The sequence below is a fragment of the Chrysemys picta genome, chromosome 3 (genome assembly GCF_011386835.1).
Source record: "Chrysemys picta bellii isolate R12L10 chromosome 3, ASM1138683v2, whole genome shotgun sequence".
In the NCBI taxonomy this organism is placed as follows: Eukaryota; Metazoa; Chordata; order Testudines; family Emydidae; genus Chrysemys; species Chrysemys picta.
The window spans coordinates 14,318,799-14,341,671 of NC_088793.1; the positions used below are offsets into that span (position 1 = coordinate 14,318,799).

Sequence of the window (22,873 nt, forward strand, 5' to 3'; positions counted from 1 at the left end):
ATGGGGAGGGGGGGGGCTGTGCATTTACTTTATGGATTCTTGTACATAGACGTATTGAGAGATTGAGTTTGGATATAATTTCCCTATTGTGCCTTACCATGTGTTTATCTTTATTATTCGAAATACACATTGTATAATGTGACGTAATAATGGCAATACATTTTCTTAATTAAATAAAAGCCTTTATTTGTGAATATGGATGTATTACAGAGAGAGAGAGAGAGAGAGGGTGCTGTTTTGGTGTTCTAATGGCAGCTGGTGTACAGTTTATATGTTAAACCAACACTAAAACCAGTAATAAAACAAAGTGCATAAACCAAACACTGCCTGATGTAAACAGTGAAACCAGTGCCATCAAAACAATCCCCTAAGTTTGCGAGTCCTCTGGCATGTTCTGCTTTCTCGTTCATGTGCGTTTAGCATGCACTGGGTGCCACTGCTTGGAGGGTGGAGTCTGCAGGGAGGAGAGGGTCAGCATAGGGGTGGATGTGTGCTGGGGGAATAGGGTCTGGATGGGGGTGGAGGACTGCAGGGGGTAGATTTGCCCTGTCCAGCTACTGTTAAGTCCTGGTTGCATGGGCCACCCGCCAACCATGGAATTATCCAAAGTGTTCCTGGTCTGCAGCGCATGGTACCGTGGAGGGGACTCAGACTGTGGAGTGGGCAATGCAAGATCCTGCACTCTAGTGGCCATTAGTGAAAGCAGCCTCTCAAACCGGACTTTCCACTGCGCTCTGTCTTCCTCACTCAACTCACGTTCCTGTTTCAGGAACCAAGATGCAAGTGTCAGCTCCCGCAGTGCTATTTTGTCCTCAAGCTCTGCAGCCTGCCTGTTCTTTCAACTTGCCGTGAATCCTTCCCTCTTTGATATTGCACCTGCTTGTTGGCCCTGTCCAGATTGTCAACCATAATTTCATCACGGAAGTCCTTCCTCTTTGACCGATCCAGGATGAAATGAAGACCCAGGGTTCTGCTGGTGTGTGCCCGAGCTGCCGAAGTACAATGGCCAGTTGAGGTTGAGGGACCTGCAAGCACACATAAAACAGTATGTTATTGTCTCAGTAATTCACAGACAGTTCAGTGCATGAGCACAGGAAAAATCTTTATGGATTCTCAAGGCCAAAAAATGAGAAAAGCTGAATTTCACATATATTGTGAGAGGACTGCTTCAGGTCCCCGAAGCTCCATGGACTGCTTACTTTGCTTAAGAGCCTTCGGTGTGGGACCTTGCCAAAGGCTTTCTGAAGTCCAAGTATGCTATATCCACTGGATCACCTTTGTCCACATGTTTGTTGATCCCTCAAAGAATTCTAATAGATTGGTGAGGCATGATTTCCATTTACAAAAGTCGTGCTGACTCTTCCCCAACAATTTATGGTCATCAATGATAATTCTGTTCTTTACTATAGTTTCAACCAATGTGTCTGCTACTGACGTTAGGCTTATGGGCCTATATGACAGTCTGTACCCTCATGTTCATCCTTTTTACAAAACTATACAATATCTTGTACAAAGCATGCCTTGTGAAGTATCATTTGAAAACTCATAATTTGCTGATCATTATTGTCATGGTAAACTGTATGTGTCAACAAAATCAAATGGACTATCACCTGGTTAAGCGGCCATTCTTTGGCAAGCAGAAGGGTGTAAAGGAAAAATTTACCTCCCATGTAAACAGACTGGATGTCACCAGAACTCCAGCTGGAGATAATTCTCAAAGAGGATGAGGAACAGGGCCCCAAAATCACCTCTTTTCCCTCATCTCTACTTACGGCCTCAATAATGTTCGAAAGACAAAGGAAGCATCATTGAACTGGGGGAGTGGTCGTGGCTGAAGGAATCCAACCAGACTGCTGTAAGCATTTGGTGAGAGAAACCTTTTTTGCTTTGAATTCATCCCCAGTCCGGAGCCTACACCCCAATCCCCTGTCCCAACCCAGTGAAAGTGAGTGAGGGTGGGTGAGATCAAGCGACTGAGGGAGGGGGGATGGAGTGAGCAGGGGCGGGGCCTTGGAGAAGGGGCGGGGTCTCGGGAAGGAGGCGGGGCAAGGGCAAAGCTTTGGGGGTTTGTGCCATTAGAAAGTTGGCAGGGAACCAGTGCCTGTCCCTGCAAATGCAGCTGCTGCTGCACCCCCCCCCCCCCCCCCCCCGCGCCAAACCGACCCCCAAGAACTCTCTGGCATTGCAAAGGCGGGAGGCAAAGCCCTGGGCGGGCGCCGGGCTGGCCCTTGAAGGGGAGCCGGGCTGCTCCGGAGTCCTTGCACCGGAGCTGGGCGCCGCCGGGCTCGGGCCGCCCCGGGCGAAGGAGGAGGATGCGCGCAGCCTTCGCGGGACTCTCGCTCCTGCTGCTGGCGGCGGAACAGAGCGCGCGTGAGTCTCCCGGCCCGGCGGGACCTGCAGCTAACTAGCGGGGCTGCACAGGCACCGGGCACCCAACGCCGCATACCCCCTCTCCCCCGGCCGCCAATGCAATGCCCCCGTGTAACCGCGCTGCCTGCACCCCCGTCCCTGCAACTAACCGGGGGGGCTGCGCATCCCCAACACACTTGCATGTCCCTCGCGCGCTGCACCCGTCTGCCTGCAACTAATCAATGGAGCTACACACCGGAGCTGCGCCCCCACCCGAGCTGCTTCCGCCGCCCCGCAGTGGGCACCCCGGTAACTGCGCCGCTGCACCCCTTCTGCATGCAACTCGCCAGCGGAACTACACACACTGACCGGGCACCCGACCAAGCTGCACCCCACCTCCCCCAGCCCCATTCCTGCGTGCAGCCGCTGTGACCTGCGGAGCAACTGTGCTGTCCCCCCCCGCCGCCCTACGACTGCACGTGGAGCATGCACATGGCCGGCTGGTTTGCACGGAGGGGCCGGGGGAGAGCGTGCCGGGCTGAGCCCCTGGCACCGGTGCAGGATCGGGCCCGGCTCCGGCCGTTTCCTTGCAGCGCACCAAGGAGGGGAGCGCTGCTGGTTGAGCGCGCGCGTCGTTTTTAAAATCTTTAACCCTTTGCGTGCTGGGCTCTTCCGCGAATCCTGCTGCCTTCCCCTTTCCTCTGCAGGCTGCCCCGGGGGCGGGGGGCCTGCTGCTGCAAGGGTTGCCAGCCCTCCAGGATGGTCCTCGTATCTCCAGGAATTAAAGATGATTCTTTAATGAAAGGTTATGGCATGGGATGAAATCAGTAAACCTCCAGGAATGCATCCAACCTGAATCTGCAACCTTACCGGGTCCCTACCGGAGCAGGCAGGTGCGTGGGAGAAGCTTCACCCTGTGCAGGGCAGGCTGATGCCCCTGGCTCAGAGCTGCTGGCTAGGGAGGGTCCCAGGCCCAGCTCTCCCTTATTCTCAGTGACTGTCCTACGCCAGAATCCTGGACCTGAGCAAGCCCAGAGTTTGGGAAGTTCGGATCTGGATTGGCCTGAGCCGTTCCTGGGAGTCCCACTGAGCTATTCTAGATCCATCCCTGACAGCAGGTGACAACAACGAAAGGGCAGACAGAAAGGATTGCTACTTCTTTGAGGGGACAGTGTGGCCTATGTGAATAAAACGCTAGACTGGGACTCAGGAGACCTGGATTGGGTTCCTGCCTCTACCACCGGTCTGCTAAACCTTAGACAGGTCACTCCCCCTCTCCTGCTCCCTTAATTCGGGGATAATAAGGCTGACCCCCTGGGTGAAGCACTGTGCAGTCTACTATGAGCGCTCTGGGTTATTTATCATTTTACTCATTGCTTTACACACACTCTCCAGAAAACAAGCCCCTACGTGTTTAAAAGGCTTTGGTTAAATTGAGGAGAGAGTATCTGTTTGTGATTTGTAATGCCATAGTGCCTAGGAGGCCCAGTCATGGAGCAGAACCCCATTGTGCCAGGCGCTGGATCAGTGGTTCTCAACTTGCAGCCCAGTCAGTACACAGCTGCGGCCTATGTGACATCCTCAGGACCATAGAGGTAGAATTGGATGCGGCCCACAGTGTTAAATAGGTTGAGAACCGCTAGGCTGGGTGCACACATAACTTCATCTTTTTTACAAATTATCCTTTGCTAACATGCAAAGTTATGTTACACATTAACCAACACTTAGAAATAAGATTTCAAAAGTGTTAAGGAAGGAAAAAACCTCTCTCTGTATAGAGTTGAGCCCAAACTGAAAACCTAATCCGAACCTCTTTTGCTTTAAGAGCAGAGAACTTATTTTTATTATTAATTTGTGTGGTGGTAGCATCTAGAGGCCACATCTATGGATCAGGGCCCCTGTGCTGTGCAAGCAAGATAACGAAAAAGACGGTCACCCAGAGAATTCGCAATCTAAATATAAGACTGTAGACCAGGGATTGGCAACCTTTGGCACGCGGCCTGTCAGGGAAATCCACTGGCAGGATGGGACGGTTTGTTTACCTGCAGCGTCCGCAGGCTTGGTCGATCGCAGCTCCCACTGGCTGCAGTTCACCGTCCCCGGACAATGGGATCTGTGGGAAGCGGCGGCCAGCACATCTCTCGGCCCACGCCGCTTCCTGCAGCCCCCATTGGCCTGGAACTGCAAACCGCAGCCAGTGGGAGCTGTGATCGGCCAAACCTGCGGACACTGCAGGTAAACAAACCGCTCGGCCCGCAAGCGGATTTCCCTGGTGGGCCACGTGCCAAAGGTTGCCGATCCCTGCACTAAATGGATGCAAAAGATACAGACTAAGGGAGCACAAGGTAACAGTGAGATCTTATGCTAAGTGTAACAAACAGAGGTCACAGCACAGGAGATAAATAGCCGTTGCTGAGCATTGTGTAGCTATTGTGGGAGAGGTGAGTTTGAAGGAGTTGAATGTAGTGCCTCTGTGGATCTTTATGGGGAGCTTTGCCCCAGGCCTAAGAAGTGACATGGGAGAAAGAGTGATGATGCTTGTGGGCAAATGTGATTTGGGCCACAAAGGCTGGTACACTCTTAGAGCCCAGGTGGGAGAGGTACCCCGTCTGTCACCATCTATCATATTGTTTCTTTTCCCTTTTTCAGGGGTCTGCACCATCGTCCATTATCTTCTCTCTGGCCGGTATCTCTGGTGCTGGTTGACCATTGCCTTGCTTCTACCTGACTATATAGTTCAGCTCCTCAGCTTCTCTTGGTTCCGGGCAGATGGGCACAGAGGCTGCTGCTGTCTGGTGACAGTGCACGTGCTGCAGCTGGGGATTTGGAAGCGGTGAGAAAACAACTCAGAGCTTTTGAAGCATTAGGAGGCTTGAGATCTAAACTTCTGAGGACAAATATATGTACTTTGCATGGAAAGTGTGTGCGTGCCTGTGTGTGTTATGTTGCAAGGAGAACCATTGGAGTTGTGCTAGGTCAGGGGTCGGCAACACATCAGCACATCGCTCACCCGCGCCGCTTCTCGCCGCCCCCATTGGCCCGGGACGGCGAACCGCGGCCAGTGGGGGCTGCGATCGGCCGAACCTGCCGCGTCAGCAGGTAAATAAAACTGGCCCGGCCCGCCAGGGTGCTTACCCTGGCGAGCCGCGTGCCGAACGTTGCCGACCCCTGTGCTAGGTGTCTCGTTCTGCAGTGTAGGATCAGGATTTTCCTATGGTACACTGAGACTTCAAACCACAGAACTGTGTGTAGACACTGTCTTCTAGAAAGTTGCTAGCCTGGTTTCTAATTACAGTAGAACCCTGATTTTATGGGCATTGGTCTCACAAATGACTGATTGTCTGAACCATCTTTCTACCACTGTGTGTGACTCTGATCCTTCAACCAACATAGAATTATAGAACTGTCAAGCTGAAAGAGACCTCAGGAAGCTATCAAGTCCAGACCCCTGCACTGAGGCAGGACCAAGTAGACCTAGATTGTCTCTGACAGGTGTTTGTCCAACTTCTTCTTAAGAAACTTCTAGTGGCAGGGATTCCACAACCTCCCTTGGAAGTCTATTCCAGATCTTATCTACTAACTAATAGAAAGTTTTCCTAATATAAATAAAATTAATAGAGATATCCCATCTCCTAGAACTGGAAGGGACCTTGAAAGGTTATTGAGTCTAGCCCCCTGCCTTCACTAGCAGGACCAAGTACTGATTTTGACCCATATCCCTAAGCAGCCCCCTCAAGGATTGAGCTCACAACTCTGGGTTTAGTAGGCTAATGCTCAAACCACTGAGCTATCCCTCCTCCTAGCTAACTTAAATTTCCCTTACTGAAAATAGAACCCATTACTTTTTGTCCTATCTAAGTGGACCTAGAAAACAGTTGATCACCATCCTCTTTATAACAGCCCTTTACATATTTGAAGATTATCATGTTCCCCCCGTCAGTCTTCTTTCCAAAAGACTAAACGTGTCCAGTTACCTTAACTTTTCCTCAGAGGTCAAGTTTTCTAATCCTTTGAGCTTTTTGTTGCTCTCCCCTGGACTCTCTCCAATTTGTCCACATCTTTCCTTAAGTGTGATTCCCAGAAGTGGACACAGTATTCCAGCTGTCTTACCAGTGCTGAGTAGAGAGGGACAGTTACCTCATCATGTTGACTCTCACTCAATTTGTGATCCACTTAAGTATTCCTCCTGTGTCTTGCATATAACCCTTCCGTTGATGCACTCCTTTTTTGCCACTTTATATCAGTGGATATTTGCATCTGCAGATATAAATTTTGTATCCCTGCAGGGCTCTACCCATTTTATAGTTGTGCTTTTGATTTTTCCTTCCTCAGTGAAGTACTTTGCACTTGTCTTTGTTGAATTTCATCTTGTTGAATTCAGACCAAGTTCTTTTTAAATTCTAATCCTGTCCTCCACAGTATTTGCAGCCCCTCCAAGCTTGGTGTCATCTGCATATTTTATAAGCCCATTCTCCATTCCATTATCCAAGTCATTAATGAAAATATTGACTAGTACTGGACCCAGGACTGACACCTGCAGAACCTTACTAGATCTGCCGTCCTGGTTTGACAGCAAACCGTGGATAACTACTCTTTGAGTACAATCTTTCAACCAGTTGTGCACCCATCTTATAATAATTTCATCTAGACCACATTTCCCAGGTTTGAAAAGACTAAGATATTTGGTGGCAAAGATGAGGTGCAATTCTCTCCCTCAAAGAAAAATCAAGAACACTGTATCCAGTTGTTACCATTCGTTATATAAACTATCATTGAGCGATTAAAGAATTAACCTATGCACCACACCTCCTGGAATCTTGAGATGTTCAGTTTGATGAAGTCAATCCCCCATAAAATAGGGGATAATCAAATAGGGGTTCTACTGTATGGAGGAAGATGGGACCTGAGAGTAAGATGATGGGAAAGCTGACATGTTCTGGCAGGTTGGTGACATGTAAAGACATCACACCCTTAATGCTGTTATTCAGCTTGAGTGGTCCAATATGATGATACTAGTTGAGAATGCTTCTCTTTTCCCAAGTAGTGGAAAAAAGTCCTAGGGACTGTCCATTATTCCTGTTGTTGAAAGGAAGGTTTATTTGTCTAGGTTTTTTTGCTTTGTTTTTGTTCTTATTTTAATTGAAGACCCTAAAAATCCTTCAGATCTTGTCCAGATTAAATTGGGAGGTGGGGAAGGGGAGTGGAAGATGCTCGATTAATGCTCACAAAGTTTGTTTGCCCTTTATATGTAACTTGTGATTAATGCCAATAATGTGTGTGGGTTTTTTTTTATTCAATAATGTTTCCTCTGTTGGTTTGTGAAGCTTCTATAAAGTGTATAATAGTGCTATTGTAAACGGATATCTCAAAGGACACATTGCGCTTTTCTTAAAGCAATTAGTCACTCTCAGGAGTTTGAAACTGGAAGCTGTCTCCATAAGTGAACTTCTTATCTCTGCCCTTGAGCGTATGCAGTTACATTTAATAATGTTAGCAGATGATTGGGGAGAAACTGTCACAGATTTCTTTTCAGGCCAGGATGGGCTTATCATCTAGTCTGACCTCCTGCATAACGCAGCCATGGAATCTCACCCAGCGATTCCAGCGTCTAGCCCAGAGGCTCTCAAACTTTTTTACTGGTGACCCCTTTCACATAGCAAGCCTCTGAGTGCGACCCCCCTTATAAATTAAAAACACTTTTTTATATATTTAATTCATTATAAATTCTGGAGGCAAAGCGGGATTTGGGGTGGAGGTTGACAGTTCGCGACCCCCCATGTAATAACCTCGCGACCCCCTAAGGGGTCCGACCCGCAGTTTGAGAGCCCCTGGTCTAGCCCAATAACTTGTGGTTGAACTAGAGCACTACCTGACAAATGAGATCTAGGAGGGTGTGAAATAAGGTGGTGAAAGCACCACCTGTTGGAGCTCTTTTACAGCTAGATTGGACAAAGTATTGGAGAATAAATTGCAGGGGATGGTGCTCCACACTACGAGAAGAATGAACTAAATGACCAAACCACATCTGTATTACAACTACTTAGTCTAGGGAACTGGTTACAAAAGTATTCCATTTTGTAATGTAGGTGAGACCTAACCATGATCACAAACCATGCAAAAGCCTTTGAGATGCCATAATTTGGGGACACTGTTAACCATTCAAATAGAGCCACATGAAAACAACTTGGTGCACGCACAGCGCTCCACCATTGTAATTGCATTGATTTAACAGCTGACCTTTAGTTGAACCAGTAAAATTTCTGTGTGTAGACATGGCCTTGGTGCAACACGGTTGTAGAGCTGACTGGTCCTCGTGCTGAGGGATTAGGACTCTAGTTGCATGGCGGGGAGACACCCATTGTATAAACCTTTGCAAACAGCTGGGTGTTGGAGGAAGAAGGCTAAACGTTGGACTTATCAATTTTTGCACTGTCCTTTCATGATGGCACTGAAGGGGTTATTGGTTTCTCAACACTCATGTTCATTCTAGGGATGTAAATACTGTTGAAAAATTTAACCGTTTAAACGATTACAAATATTTCATTTAAATGGTTAACTGATTAAGCAGCTGGAGCCGATCCGGCAGGCATGGCTGCTCTGGCCAGATGGGCAACATGGGGTCGCTGTGGCCACCGGGACGGGGTTAACGGTTAACGCCGGTTACCCAGTAAGACTACTGCTTACCAGTTAACCAGTGTCTCTGTTAGGAATGTCTATACAGGCCTGAAGTATAAAACTAAATAGCCTCTGGCTAAGGGCCGGTCTGCCAGATGGCTGTATTTACTGTGTGCATAGGGTTTATTGCAAAATCCCAGTATTTACCTTAAGTAAACACCTCTAAAAGATTACAAGTTGTGACATAAATTACATTGGTGGGTATCAGTAACAAGTCATTGATTAAAATTGTGTCAATGTTAACAGATTAGCTAAAGTTCATGTATTGAACCGGATCAAATAGTGGCTCTGGAGGTGGAGGAGCACCTGTAATGCACTGTAATGCACTCAGAGCGACTGGAAGGGAACTCTCAAGGGTGTGTGTATAATTAGTGTGTGTGTGTATTTAATAACTTTATCATCTACAATTCCTGCTCAGAATTATTTGTCTAGCAGAGGGATGGGCAGCCTTTGGCATGCGGCCCGTCAGGGAAATCCGCTGACGGGCTGGGACGGTTTGTTTACCTGCAGCGTCCGCAGGTTTGGCCGATCGCAGCTCCCACTGGCCACGGTTCGCTGTTCCCGGCCAATGGGGGCTGCAGTAAGCGGTGTGGGCCGAGGGATGTGCTGGCCGCCGCTTCCCGCAGCCCCCATTGGCCTGGAATGGCGAATTGCGGCCAGCGGGAGCTGCAATCGGCCGAACCTGCAGACGCTGCAGGTAAACAAACTATCCCAGCCCACCAGCGGATTTCCCCGACGGGCTGCGTGCCAAAGGTTGCCGATCCCGGGTTTAGCACCAGCAACGTGCTAAGTGCTTTACAGGGAAGCATGAAACCAAGAGTCCTGATTTTCCACTACTTCAAGCCATTTGTAGTCATTGACGCTGGGTGTAAAATGCCCCTGGATCAGGATGTTATCACTTTACACAAGGGGAAATGACTGCACAGGGTCCAAAGGGCCTGATTCTCCTCTAGATCAGGGGTTCTCAGCCTTTTTCTTTCGGAGGCCCTCCCAACATGCTATAAAAACTCCACGGCCCGGCCGTACCACAGCAACTGTTTTTCTGCATACAGAAGCCAGGGCCAGCGTTAGGAGGTAACAAGCAGGGCAATTGCCTGGTGCCCCATGCCACAGGGGGTCCTGCGAAGCTAAGTTGCTCAGGCTTTGATTTCAGCCCTAGGTGGTGGGACTTGGAGCCCCGGGCTTCAGCCCCAGGTGGTGGAACTTTGGCTTTCTGCCTGGGCCCCAGCAGGTCTAATGTCAGCCCTGCTTGGCGGACCCCCTGAAACCTGCTCACAGCCCTGCAGTGGGCCCCGGACCCCTGGTTGAGAACCACTGCTCTAGATCACACCTGTGTACATCAGAAGTAACTGCTGAAAGCAGTAGAGTAACGCTGTCAAGTTGATGGAAGTAGGATCAGAATCAGGCACAGGTCCTTTGCCTCGAAGAGCCCTGATTGTGGTTTGTACTCCTTCAGGCATTGGGACGCTCTGTGGACAGCTGCGAAGGCTGGAGGAAGCTCCATTGCTGGAGATCTCCTCATGCAGCTGGGGGACCTGTCAGTTCTGCGGCTCTTGGAAGCCCTGCTGCAGACCTTGCCCCACCTGTTGCTCCAGAGCTACGTTTTTGTGGCGGTGGAACCGACTGGCCTTGTCCCAGGTAAGTGGGGAGTCTTTAAATATAGAAGGAAGGTGATGTATGTGTGAGATGTATGTCCTCTAATGTATGTGTCTTCTAATGTTCCCAGGGTAGATGGGCACAGGTAGCAGGAGTGGACTTTCAGGATGAAGGACCAGATTGCAGACTAACTGGAGAAAAACATATTCAGAACGGTGCTTTTACAAAATTAGCCTCTTAGCAGCAAAGGCTGGTGTCTCTCCGCTCTCTCAAGGGTTCCCCATCTTTTCCCAACCGTTTTCTTGTGACCCCCACGCAGTGGCTGCGTTCCTTATGACAGAGAAGAGCCAGAGCATGCCCTCTTCGCTCCTTAATCTGCCTGCAGTGTGACTGCTCTTCAGCAGCGCAGCGGCCAGTTCATGCCGCAGCAGAGAAACGGGGAATTGAATTTGGGTTCCATGTGTGGCCAGGACGGAGGACTGTCGGGAGGCCCGTGTTTGTCTCACCTCTGGAGGAGTTAATCACTAGGTTTACTGGGGTGCGTGATGGCTTGAGGACTGATCTTGGGGTAGGCATAGAATCCTTGCCGTTTGAGATGGACTATCCAGTTTATCGCCCTGCAAAATTCAGAATTATCCTGCAATGGCACAGAGAGCCTCTCTCCTTATATAGAACTAGCATTCCACTTCCCTGGCAGGTTCGAATCCAGATCAGGTGCATGAGGATCGGCCACTGAAAAGATAAAATTAGTGTTCTCAGCCCATTGGAGAGAAGTCACTGTGGCTGATGCTAAGGGACAGTCTTACGAGAGAAGCCACAGACCGAATGAGCATGAAGAATTAATAACCATGGTGCTTAATACTCTCCATGTGTAGCTCTCCAAGCGCTTTATAAAGGTCAAGTGTCAGCTCTGATTTGCAAATAGGGAAACTGAGGCACAGAAACGTAAGTTGCCCATGGTCGCACTGTAATTCAGTACTAGAAACACCCTACTAGAGGAACTGCTGGTTCCTTCAGACTAGGGGTATGGGAGGATGGGATAAACTTGCGCTGCCACTGCCTGTGGTATTCCTACTGTGTGTGTGTGTGTGTGCGGGAATAGAAGACTCAGCTATCCAGGGCTATCAGTCCCACAAATGCTAGGAGTCCCTCTCTCACACACAAAGGTTTCCCCATAGGTGTGCAATGGAACATACTTGTGAGAGCGATTGCAATCGCAGGCAGTATCTTTGGAGGGGCCATTGTATTACATTTATGAATGGTTTCTGTGTGAGTGTATTGTAGTCCATGGAGGAGGGGTACCCACAGCGCCTCCAGGAACTAAAACTAGGGTTGGAGGCGGGGAGGGGTTAAGGCGAATCACTGAGACTAAACAGTTCGGGCGGGTGGGGGGGGTTGCCTAGACTGGCTCAGGCTGGGTTTTTCAGAGACTAGGGAACAAAGAAAGGGTTTTTGGTATAAAAGAATGAAAGGGGCTTCTTTCTGACTAACCCTTGCAGAAGGGTTGGAAAGACTTTGGCCTATGAGAGCCCCATAAGATGGATGGGTGACTCCTGGTATGTTTCGTGTGGCTTTAAATCTGTATTATTTTTATTATGTTTTCTCTGTAATGCTTTTACCTTAAGAATAAACGTGCTTGTGTAACCCACACACTTCCTGGGTGTGGTGTTCTGTCCCATCTAGTGGCGCTGAGACCACTTAGAGAGAGAGAGAGATTATGGATCTGCTCTACAGCCTTAGCTAACAGCTAGTGGCTTTTAGCTCTTGCGCTAGAGGCTCATGCACTAAGCGCCAAAGGCCCCAGGTTTGATTCTGCCCGACGACGACCGGGGTCTGTCAGTGTTACACTTGCTCAGAAGGAGTTGCGTGGTAACTGAGGGCAATACACTGTTCATCACTCTCAGAGAGAAAGCAACACCCAGGGCCTGGCTGTTGGGCAGACAGGCTTGCTGGGGTATCACAGTGTAAGGTAGGGAGCTGTGCAGCCTTAAAACCCCCAGCTCAGAAAGGAGTGGGCAGGGTCCCTGCCCAGAGACAGGTGATGGCTGGAGACCTGACCGGGCGTCCCTGGACTGGACCATGGGTGAGGAGATAGAGATGCAGTTACACTGAAGTTGTGACAGTACTGATGAAGTAGAACAGACATAAGAACGGCCATACTGGGTCGGACCAAAGGTCCACCTAGCCCAGTATCCTGCCAGTAATAAGAAGGTGTGCTTGATGCACTGGTGTGTATTAGCATGAGAACAATTGTCAGTGGATTGATGGTCTTTTAATGGCTGTTGCAAAAGATACTTTTAATCCTAATAAAACTGATAACTGGGGAAGGAAAGAAATCGAGGTGAGGGTTTAGTGGAGAACAAACACAGGTCAGCAGAGGAACATTTGGTCAAGTGCTCCAGCTGGAGTGAAAACCATCTGTCCTGTGGAATGCAGGTGCCGTGGATTTCGGACCCCTCATGGTGCCTTTTGAATAATGTCCCTCCTCCTTTATTTGTAGGTGTCAGTGCTGGACTTTCCCTGCTCTCCCTCTCCTGGTCTTTAGTCTCTTACAGCCGCTTTACATGCCTAATGAAACCAGGTCATCTCTACATGCCAGCAGCGGCCCTCCTGTGCCAGTTGTTGTGGAGGACAGGAATGCTAGGAACGAGGGTCGTGGCCCTGGTGCTCTTTGCCAGAGTCTATCCTGTCTGGGTTTTTGTCGCAGCAGGTAAGATGAGATTTCCTGTGCATGCTTGTGCAGTTAATAGTCTCCTGTGTCCCCTGTTGTGAACAGACACTAGGTGGCGTAATTCTCCAGTTTCTCTCACTGAGGAGGATTCATAGAATCATAGAAGATCAGGGTTGGAAGGGACCTCAGCAGGTCATCTAGTCCAACCCCCTGCTCAAAGCAGGACCAACACCAACTAAATCATGTCTACACTGCAAAGAAAGACCCACAGCGCTCAGTCTCAGAATCTGGGTCAGTAAACTTGGGGCCCAGGTCTAAAAATAGTAGAGTAATCCCACTTGGTCTGGAGCCCGGACTCTGAGACCTTTCCTCCTCGCTGGGTTTCAGAGCCCGGGCTCCAGCCCAAGCTCTAATGTCGGCACTGCTCTTTTTAGCCCCGCAAGCCTGAATCCATTGACCTAGGCTCTGATGCTTGTGAGATTTGCTAGCTTCCCCCCCTCAGCTCACCACAGCAGCTAATTTGCTTTTTACTCTCTGCCTTCCCCGCCGAGGTGCTCACTGTCTGGTGATGTCCTTCTGGCTGGTGTCTCAGCAAACTGACATCATAGCGAGTTCCTGTCACTGGAGACTGTTCAACTTCCTGGTGGGGGCCGTGTACATCTTCTGCTACATTAACTTCCAAGCTGGCCCCTCCAGGTACAGAGTGGCTGTGTTTTATGCGGTAAGTGCTTGGTCTCCTCTTGGCTCTTAGAGTCACAGTCACTAACAACAAAAACAATTAAGAACTAATCTAACCGTAAACGACCTGTGCAGTAAGGGCCGTGGCCGCTTCTGTGTGTCCTACAATGGAGCCCATAGAGTCTGGCCATAATAAACAGTAACGGGTTTCCAGCAGTGACCTTCACCTTATGCTTCCGGTGAGCCATTTCCCCATTTCCTGCTTCTAACAGCAGTGCTCCCTGGGGTGGCACTTACTTTCTGACCCTTATAATGATCAGTCTCTGCCCTGGGGCATGATATTTGACTACCGTTAGTTTAGCCTGCATAGCTACATTTTTATGTTGGCAACATCAGTTCCACTTGAAAAATCCTGCTATGCTAATCGGAGTGGATACACTTTCCTAGAATCGAAGAGGTTATAAAGATTAAGTGAATTTAGCGCTCATGAAAGGTGCAGCGCGGCAGCCCTGGGAGGCTCCTTCTAAATACAATAAAGGCTGCTACTATTATTGTTCGTGGGAAACACGTGCGCGTTGCCGGTTCCGTGGTGTCTGGCGGTGCTCTCAGATCTGTGCTGAACCTGTTCCATGTTGCTGGTGTGTGGAGATGCTTTGGCACAGAAAAGGTACTATAAAAACTTGCAATTTATTTTCACAAGCAAAGAGCCGTGTTTCATTTCTATTCAAAACCTACGTGGGGGAGAAGGCCAGAATGGTAGCGGGAGCTCAGGGTATGAAAGCAAGGGAGAGCAAAATAAATAGGTAAAGCTTAGAACTTATTCATGTGTGTCATTTAACTCCCTCCGCAGTAGGAGCCGTGTCTACAACCAGTTGGCGCACATGCAGCTCTGAGTGACAGCTATCTTGCCTTTGCCCTGCAGATAATGCTGATAGAGAACATCTTCCTTTTGATGTTGGCCACAGACCTCCTGCAGGGGGCGCGGCGGGAGAGCCTGTTTATGACAGGGGCTGTGATGGCTGGATTCGTGATTGGTAAGATCTATTGCTTTCTCACGCTCTGAATCAGAAGGTGCTCGGATACTATGCTGATGAGAGCACTGTGAGAAGCTGCCTAGAATAGTGTTGCCAGCTCTCACAATTTTCTCATGAGGGTCGGTATCTTTTCCAAAAGCTCTGGTTCCTGGAGTCATATTGGGAGGATCCGAGGGTGCAGGTCTAGAACCCAGGGGTCTCTGGATCACTGACACTCCCTCGGGGCCAGCCAAGGGAGATAGGCAAAGCATCATCTCGCTGAACTTGGAAAGTCAGGCCCCACGGGAAGTTCTGTCGGAGCACTAAAGGCCTGCAGCCGCCTGATTGGCTCACATCTGCTACTTAAGCCAGGAAGTGACCGAGTGGGCTGTCCAACCTGTTGTGAAGACTTTCTGCTGCGGCCACATCAGACCCTGCTCTTGCCTGTCTCCTGTAACCCTGATCTAAGCCTGGTGCTGATTGCTGCTCCACTCCTGACCTTCTCCTCACTTCCAGCTCCTGCCTTGATCCTGTTTCGTGCCTGATTCTTGCCTCTCCCCGATTCCTGCCTTTTCATCTTGCTCCTGACCATCGGCTACCAACCCTGGCTTTGACCCCACCCCCGACTTTTGACTGGCTCAACCCTTGGCTCTGGCATTTGATATTCAACCCTGACTCTGATCCTTAGCTTTGGTTCCTGGCCCCAACTTGGCTCAGCCTTCTGGCTCCGGTATGTGGGAGTAAATGCCAGCTCCGACCCTTCGCTTCCATTCCCTGCCTGGATGCCTGCACACTAGATCTAACCCCCTTGCTCTGACAGTAGGCCAGACCACCTGCGTCCTGGTTTCTAACATGGAGTCGATCTTGGCCTTCCCTTTTTAAAAGGGTGACTTCCTAGCCCTCATGGTAGCAGAGGGATGCTTGAAAAAGTGACTTCAGTGCACTCTGAAGGCCCTGAAACCAGGAAGCAAATGCTATGGTTGGCTTAAAAAAGTCTCGTTATTTTGCGGGCCTGACTTGTGATTTTTGAGCATTTGGTGTTGGTGGTGCTGTAGTATAGAGGATCACTGTTCGGAAACTCTTACCAGTGAAATGAGTAGAGATACAAGACAGATTGGTTTTGTTAAGGTGTGTTCCTTTCTTCTGGCTGAGAGTACGTTGATGAAGGACTATGTAGAAATGTGGGTGGGGGGAGATCCCCCTCGTTCAGGGACCAGATTTGGCCCTTGGCGGGTGATCGTGCTCCCATTCAGTCAGGTGCATGCACTTGAGGACTGAATGCGGCCCTGCATTGTGAAGGATGCTGGGCATGACTATCCCTTTGCAACAATGTAGTGACTTGCACAGGAAAACGTTAGCCTTGATTCTCTCGCATTGTGCCTGCTCTCCACAATATCCTCCCCATTGTAACTTACTGCAGCTCAGCGAATGCCTGGTGTTTCTCTCCACCTGCGTAGACAGGGTGGGGGAACTGGCTTCTCCACAACATGTTCTCCACCCCCAAGAGACTGTCCCAGGCATGCAGTGACCTTTGGACTCGAGTCAGGAGTAGGCGGGGCAGAGGACAGAGCTGGGAAGCAGCCACTGAAGCCATGAGTGGATTTCTCTCTCTAAGGCTGTGACTCCCGAGTCCATAGTGGTGAAAGGTTAATGCGCTCGCTCCCCTCCCACCTACCTCAGGAGGGACCAGCTGCCATGGGCAGGGTTGTGGGTAGGGAAACCCCAGGGCTGTCCTTCTATCCGCTTTGTTGTGCTCGGCTCTCTTTGCTGACCCTTGGGGATTTGCCAGTTGCCTCCTCCCCGCCATCCCGCTCTCCAAGTTGCGCACCCTTCCATTGTAGAGGGAGCCTGGCTCCAACCTTGTCAGGATCTCCTTGGTAAGTCGTTTCCTTTACTGGGGGGGGGGGGGAAGCATCAAGCACCTAACTCCTCACTAAACCACCGTCGCTGTTTTTCTTCCCTGCCCCCCGTCATCACTCCATGCACTGCAACTCATGCCAGCGGCCGGGACTTGGGCAGTATTCTATCTGGCAATGAGCAGATCCTGCATTTGATCAAGATGAGGCTCAGAGGGAATCGCGCCGTCTAACTGATTCCATTAACTTCTCTCCTGCCCTTGGCTTTATTTTTCAGAGTGTCTGGGGGTAATGTTTTCAAAAACACCTCAGTCACTTAGGAGCCTTTGAAAATGTTGCCCTAGACGTCTCCTTTGGGTCTCTCTATTCCTGGGCAGACAAGGAGCTGTCCTTCAGAAGCAGCTCCGTGTTGCTGTTTCACTGTGCAATGGCACCGCTAATCCACTGTCCCTTCCACCAGCTTGTTTTCTGAATGCCATTTCCAGAAATATAACCCCGAATCCCAGCAGCTCCTGTTCTTCACTGCTGGCGTCTGGCCTCCAACCCAGGTGTTGCTCTAACACCGTCTCTCTGCATACTGAGCTCTGCAGAGTTTGAGGCTGTTCTTCACACAACCCTCTTCCCGGCCTCCTAATGGCTGTGTCCTGAACCTGATGCAGAAGTCTTTTCTGGACTGGCGTCAGGAGTGACGTATGTTCTTATTTTTGAACTGCTATTCGGCCACCCACGCCTTGTCCTCCTACATCCTCTGCTAACCACAAGCTCTTAACCTCAATCTGCCAGTGACAAAGGACGTTGGTGGCCCTAATAAAATGAGGAACACCCCGCAGCACAACAGGAAGGCTGGAACGCTGGGAGAGTCATAGAAGCAGTTCAGTCTGATTTAAAGAAAATGTTAAGGGGGAGGGAGAGCTCAGTGGTTTGAGCATTGGTCTGCTAAACCCAGGGTTGTGAGTTCAATCCTTGAGGGGGCCATTTAGGGATCTGGGGCAAAAATCTGTCAGGGGATTGGTCCTGCATTGAGCAGGGGATTGGACTAGATGACCTCCTGAGGTCCCTTCCAACCATGATATTCTATGAGTCAGCACTCTGGAATAATTTCCACTGGCAAGCAGTAAGTCTGCATTGAACAAGTGCTAAATTTGGGTCTAAAACGAAGTGACATCCCTTCTGACTAGGTAGCGATGGTACAGAGATGCTTAGCTCTGCTCAAGTCTCCTGTTGGATCCTTGTCTTAGGTGGATGGTTGCCCCCACATATCATCTCCCAATACTTAGGGACTGCTTATCTCTGCACTTGAACCTGTCGAGTGACGGTCCTAGCAGGTGGTATTGATGCTCCCAGAAGCATTCTTCGGATAGATTCCGTGCAGCCAGGATTGCATCTAACTACTGGTGCGTTTTCCCTCCCCATGACACAGCCACAGTTGCATCCTTTATATAAGCAATTGAAAATGCTTAAATTGTAAAACAGACCCTACCTCAAAAACTTTGCGTACTACTGAATATCAGCAATGGTGCTACTGCTTGGATACCTAATCACATCAGTATTCCTAACTGTTTTGCACTATATGCCACAGTGAGGTGTTGTTCCTTTTTGCTTTCTTTCAGGCTCTGCGGCTCTGGTCATCTATTACAGTCTGCTACACCCCAAATCCACAGAGATCTGGCAGAGTTTCCTGAAGAAATCTTGCAGCATCACAGCTGCAAAGTATAACGGGACAGAAGGATCCACTTTCCGGTCCGTAAACGAAGCTGGGGAGAGCTTTGGAATTTCAGGTCAGGGGGACATTGTCTCTTCAAATGCAGAAGTCTCGAAGGTGGTGCATACCAGGCCTGCTTCTAGAGCACACAGTGAGACCTCACTTGGAGAACTTGACGGTCATACTTCTGTGAAAGACACCTGGGTGAACCATCATCATTGGCTGTTGGTAAAGCTAGCCTTGAAAACTGGGGATATGTCCAAGATCAACGCAGCCTTTGGAGATGGTGGAATTGGGGAGCTTTACCCTTCAGGATGGGTGGCAAGCAAACACTGCAGTGCCATGCTTGGGCCGAAGACCAAACTTGGCTTTTCTTCGGTGGGAAAATGCCCTGGAACCCCTAAAGCCAGAGTGGTAGGACAGAGACTTCAGGCAGAAGAGAACAGCACTGGAGAAAGCCTGAGCAAGAAGGAGACTACTTACGTCACTCTAGCAAGCAGCGAACACAACATGTGCTCTGTTAGAACAATGCCAACCCTGCAAGAGGAGCACAGGCCAACACCAAAGGCCCCTGACTGCACAGACTCGACGAGCAGACGTGAAGCTCAGGCAGACAAAGCGGGAGGCATGTCTGCTCCTCTGACTCCAAACAGCAGTGCCAACGGCAGCACTGACTTGGAAGCTGTTGTGGAGCACCCAGAAGGGACAGCTCAGATGCACGAGAGTCCAACTCTGTACTTCAGTGCCAATGCAGAGGCCACTGCATCTCTGAACGGAGGTGGGGGAGCAGCCAGCTGTGTGGCTGATGGCCTTGTGGAGCTGGTGGAGGACAGCAGGCTCAAGCCTGTACCAGACAACATCGTAGGTAAAGGAGAGGGCTTCCCCATTACCATGGCTAATATCAGTCCAATCCTGGGTGTTGGCACTCCTGGCTTTCTGCAGAGCCGTCCGTCCCTCTGCTGCACCAGTCAGTGCAGTGCACTGAGTTCATCCGAGGAGACCTCGGAGTTCACGGAGCAAGCACAGTGCCACCACTGGGGAACCGCGTCCCTTGGGACTTGGGTTGCTGCTGTGAAGAGGAGACTACGGCCAGCTGAGGAACCATGCTACACGTCCACTCCCAAGACTGACCCCCCCAGCCAGGACTGCAGGTTGAGGGAGGCAAAGGAGAGGACGAAACTGACGGGATTGATGGAGCAATTGTAATGGAGTGAGACTAAATTAACCAGCTGGGGCCGTGTGTTTGGTGTCCAATCCAGTCCTCTGACATCTTGTTAATAATTTACTCTTAAGTCTCCATAGGAGCATACAGCTCCAGTTCTTGTCTGTCTGGAGCTCTAACCTTTTCCTCCTGCTGGGGGTACATTGCTAGATTCCTCCTTCCTGCACCCACGTACTGTATCATGCAGAGTAGCTCCCCAGTTGTGTGCTGTCTCTTACCACTCCTGCTAGAGTCCAACTCTGGAGCTGTGCGCTTGCTCCATCTGAAATGGCCCTGGTCTTCTGCAATCTGGGGACATGATGCATAGTAAATTGGCAGTAGCAGAACCTGCTGTAAGTAGTGGGGCAACGATTCTGCTGCTTAACGGAGGTTGTGACGATAGTACTTGGGTATGTTTGGGGTTCTGTGGGTGGGCCAGGAGGGGTGTTCCATTAGATGTGAAATCCTGCGATGGCAGGCATTCACTGGAATGGGCAAGGGACTGTCTCAGGGGACTAACACTGGGCTACAGAATCTTCTGCTGCTCGGGCATGAGAGCATATCCAGCACCAGACATGATTTTCAGTCACTTTTACAGCTTAAAAGTGCATCAAAGCAAAAGTGCCAACGTTTTTCTAATGCATTGACTGCTTGGGAAAGGAGGGGGGGTTGATGGAAAACGGGCCGAGTGTCTTCCACAGAGCATGCTAGCAATGCCAGCGGATACGACGAATGCCAGAGACCCTCTCTGCCTGGCTCTGACTCTAGGGCTGAGGCTGCAGCAGTAGGAACTGTAGTCTCCTCTATGATGGCCTAGCTCTGCAGCCAAGGGAAGGTACAGATGTTAAATCGGGCATTTAAAGATCTTACTAAGCAACTAAAGCATGGGGCCTCTTACGTATTTGTGACAATGTCTTGAAACTCGGCCATTAGCAGCCATCCTTCCAGAGGGTTATTTCCCCAGCTGCTTGCTTCTCCCCACCTTGGAGGAACAGCTGCTGGCTGGGTGGTTTTTGTATCTTGACCTCTGCCCGAAGCCAGAGTCTTTCCCTTTCCGGGCAAACACGAGTTCACAACCAGGCACCGTGATCTTCCCTTCTAGGGTGGGGAGGGCCGACCAATCCCTGCTGCAGGGTTCAGGGGGCCTTTGCCTCCAGGGGACTTTTTCACCTCCACTTCCAGGTGGCACCATGAAGGAGCCCCGCTCCTCTTTCTACTCCAGGCTGAAGCCCCTCAGGGTATGTTTACACTGCAGCTGGGTGAGCTCCCAGCCCAGGTAGACAGACTTGCACTAGCTCGGCTTGAGCGAGGGTGCTAGAAATAGCAGTGTGGACGTTGTGATTCCAGTAGAGACTCAGGCTGGCCACGTGAGCTCAGATCCAGTAGAGCCTGAGTTGCTGCCCAAGTCGCAGTGTCCACACTGCTATTTTTAGCGCACTAGCTGAAGCCCAGCTGGCGTGAGTCTGCCTGCCCAAGCTGGGGGGCTCGCTCCCAGCTGCAGTGTAGACATACTCTAAATCAGGAGCAGAATCCTGCCTGTCACAGAGCCGCTTCCTACGCTGGCCTCTGCTCAGGCTTTCTCTCCAGCCTTCTTGCAGTCCTCCACCCAACTGCTCCATCTCCAGGCCTCTTTCCCCGCTCCCTAGGGAAGGCTTTACTCCAGATCTTGCTTCAATCCTGCTGTCTCCCAGACTGAGCACAGAGCTTGCCTGCCCCCAATTCAAACCAGGGCTGACTTCCCGCTTGGTCACGTGATCCGTCAGGGGAAACTGAGGGGCTGAGCCTTGGAGCAGAGGTGGCTGCACCTACGCGTTCCCTTAAAGGGACACACTGCACTACAGCTCAGAGGGCTGGTCAGCAAGCTGCTGGCTTGGCTCACAGTCTGTAGTGTGCCAGTATCCAGCGCACAGACACAGAGAACAGGGTGAATAAATGGCCCCCCAAAATGTCCTTGCTATGTCTGAGCATTCCGTTAAAATGGATGGTTTGTCAGTTCCAGGCAGTGACTCCAGCCCAGCTGAAGCAGGAACAGAAAACAGGTGGGGATGGAATTGGGCGTTTCTTAGCTTAGCCAGAACAATAATGTTTGGAGTCATTTATTTCAAGCCCAGGCAAATTCATTTCCTTCCTCGTTTAACAAAAGAAGTGAAGTCACATTGGTCTTTGAGCACTATCCCACTCGTATTGACTACACCTGGCAGAATTGTCCTGCTGTGCCGCTAACATGGCCTGCTGCCAAGGAGGAGAGCCGTGATTTACTGACCAGGCGAACAATCAGTAAAAGCTGCCTTCCCTATTTTGATTGAGTTTTAACAGCTTGGACATGCCTAGTTGGGCAGGTTTCACAAGATGGATTTTCATGTATTTAACTAACGCTTGGGTGCTAATGTCACACTGAAGCTAGTTTCCAGTGTAACTAACTCGGGATTGTATTTTTTTATGACTATACAATAGCATTTTGGATGTGCTTGGTATGGAAAGAGACAGTTGTAATGAGTTCTAATCTCACTAACTACATCAGCAGATATATTCTGGAGGCACTGTAGTGGCTCCATTCTTCAGCTTTTATTACGCTTTTACCTTGGACAGTATCTCTGACTGACTGGTGTTTTAAAAACCACGAAAAGTAACAGATCCTGTCTGAATTTTTGGATGTGCTGTGTTAACTGAGGGGTGCTCAAGGGACAAAATATATCTCCAAAAATGTAATTTGGGCTGCTCTGTCTCACCTTTGGAAAACAAAGCCACTGCAGAGCTTTACAGCAAACAACAACTAATGGCAGCTCTGATGCAAATACACGGTCGTTCCATTTCCATTGTAGAAAAGAGGAAAAAAGTTATTTGTCCCTAAACACAAAAGAGTCACACCTAGAATAGCCAATGAAGGTCTCCGCCTTGATTCAATGTGTCTTATTTCTGGTTAGAGCAGGCTCAAAAAGCAGAAAACAATATTGAGACAAGCTCAGGTTTTAGATTCCATTTTATTTTTGACAGGTTTCAGAGTAGCAGCCGTGTTAGTCTGTATCCGCAAAAAGAAGAACAGGAGTACTTGTGGCACCTTAGAGACTAACAAATTTATTAGAGCATAAGCTTTCGTGGACTACAGCCCACTTCTTCGGATGCATATAGCTA

General features: G+C 49.8%; 1 protein-coding gene across 4 annotated transcripts; it reads left to right on the forward strand.

Annotated features, from left to right (window-relative positions):
* Positions 1-2,055: 2,055 nt before the first annotated feature.
* On the forward strand, positions 2,056-22,368 carry XKR5 (XK related 5). 4 transcript variants are annotated; one of them, XM_008163108.4, is made up of 7 exons: positions 2,056-2,370; positions 4,999-5,182; positions 10,481-10,662; positions 13,121-13,330; positions 13,843-14,012; positions 14,892-15,003; positions 18,449-22,368. In XM_008163108.4, the coding sequence occupies exons 1-7, from the start codon at positions 2,313-2,315 to the stop codon at positions 19,744-19,746; spliced, it is 2,214 nt and encodes a 737-aa protein (XP_008161330.2). In that variant the 5' UTR covers positions 2,056-2,312; the 3' UTR covers positions 19,747-22,368. The 4 variants fall into 4 exon arrangements, with proteins under 4 accessions (XP_008161330.2, XP_065443561.1, XP_023956863.2 ...); XM_024101095.3 differs by lacking the exon at positions 2,056-2,370 and adding an exon at positions 2,414-2,658; XM_065587490.1 differs by lacking the exon at positions 2,056-2,370 and adding an exon at positions 3,034-3,242.
* The last annotated feature ends 505 nt before the right edge of the window (positions 22,369-22,873 follow it).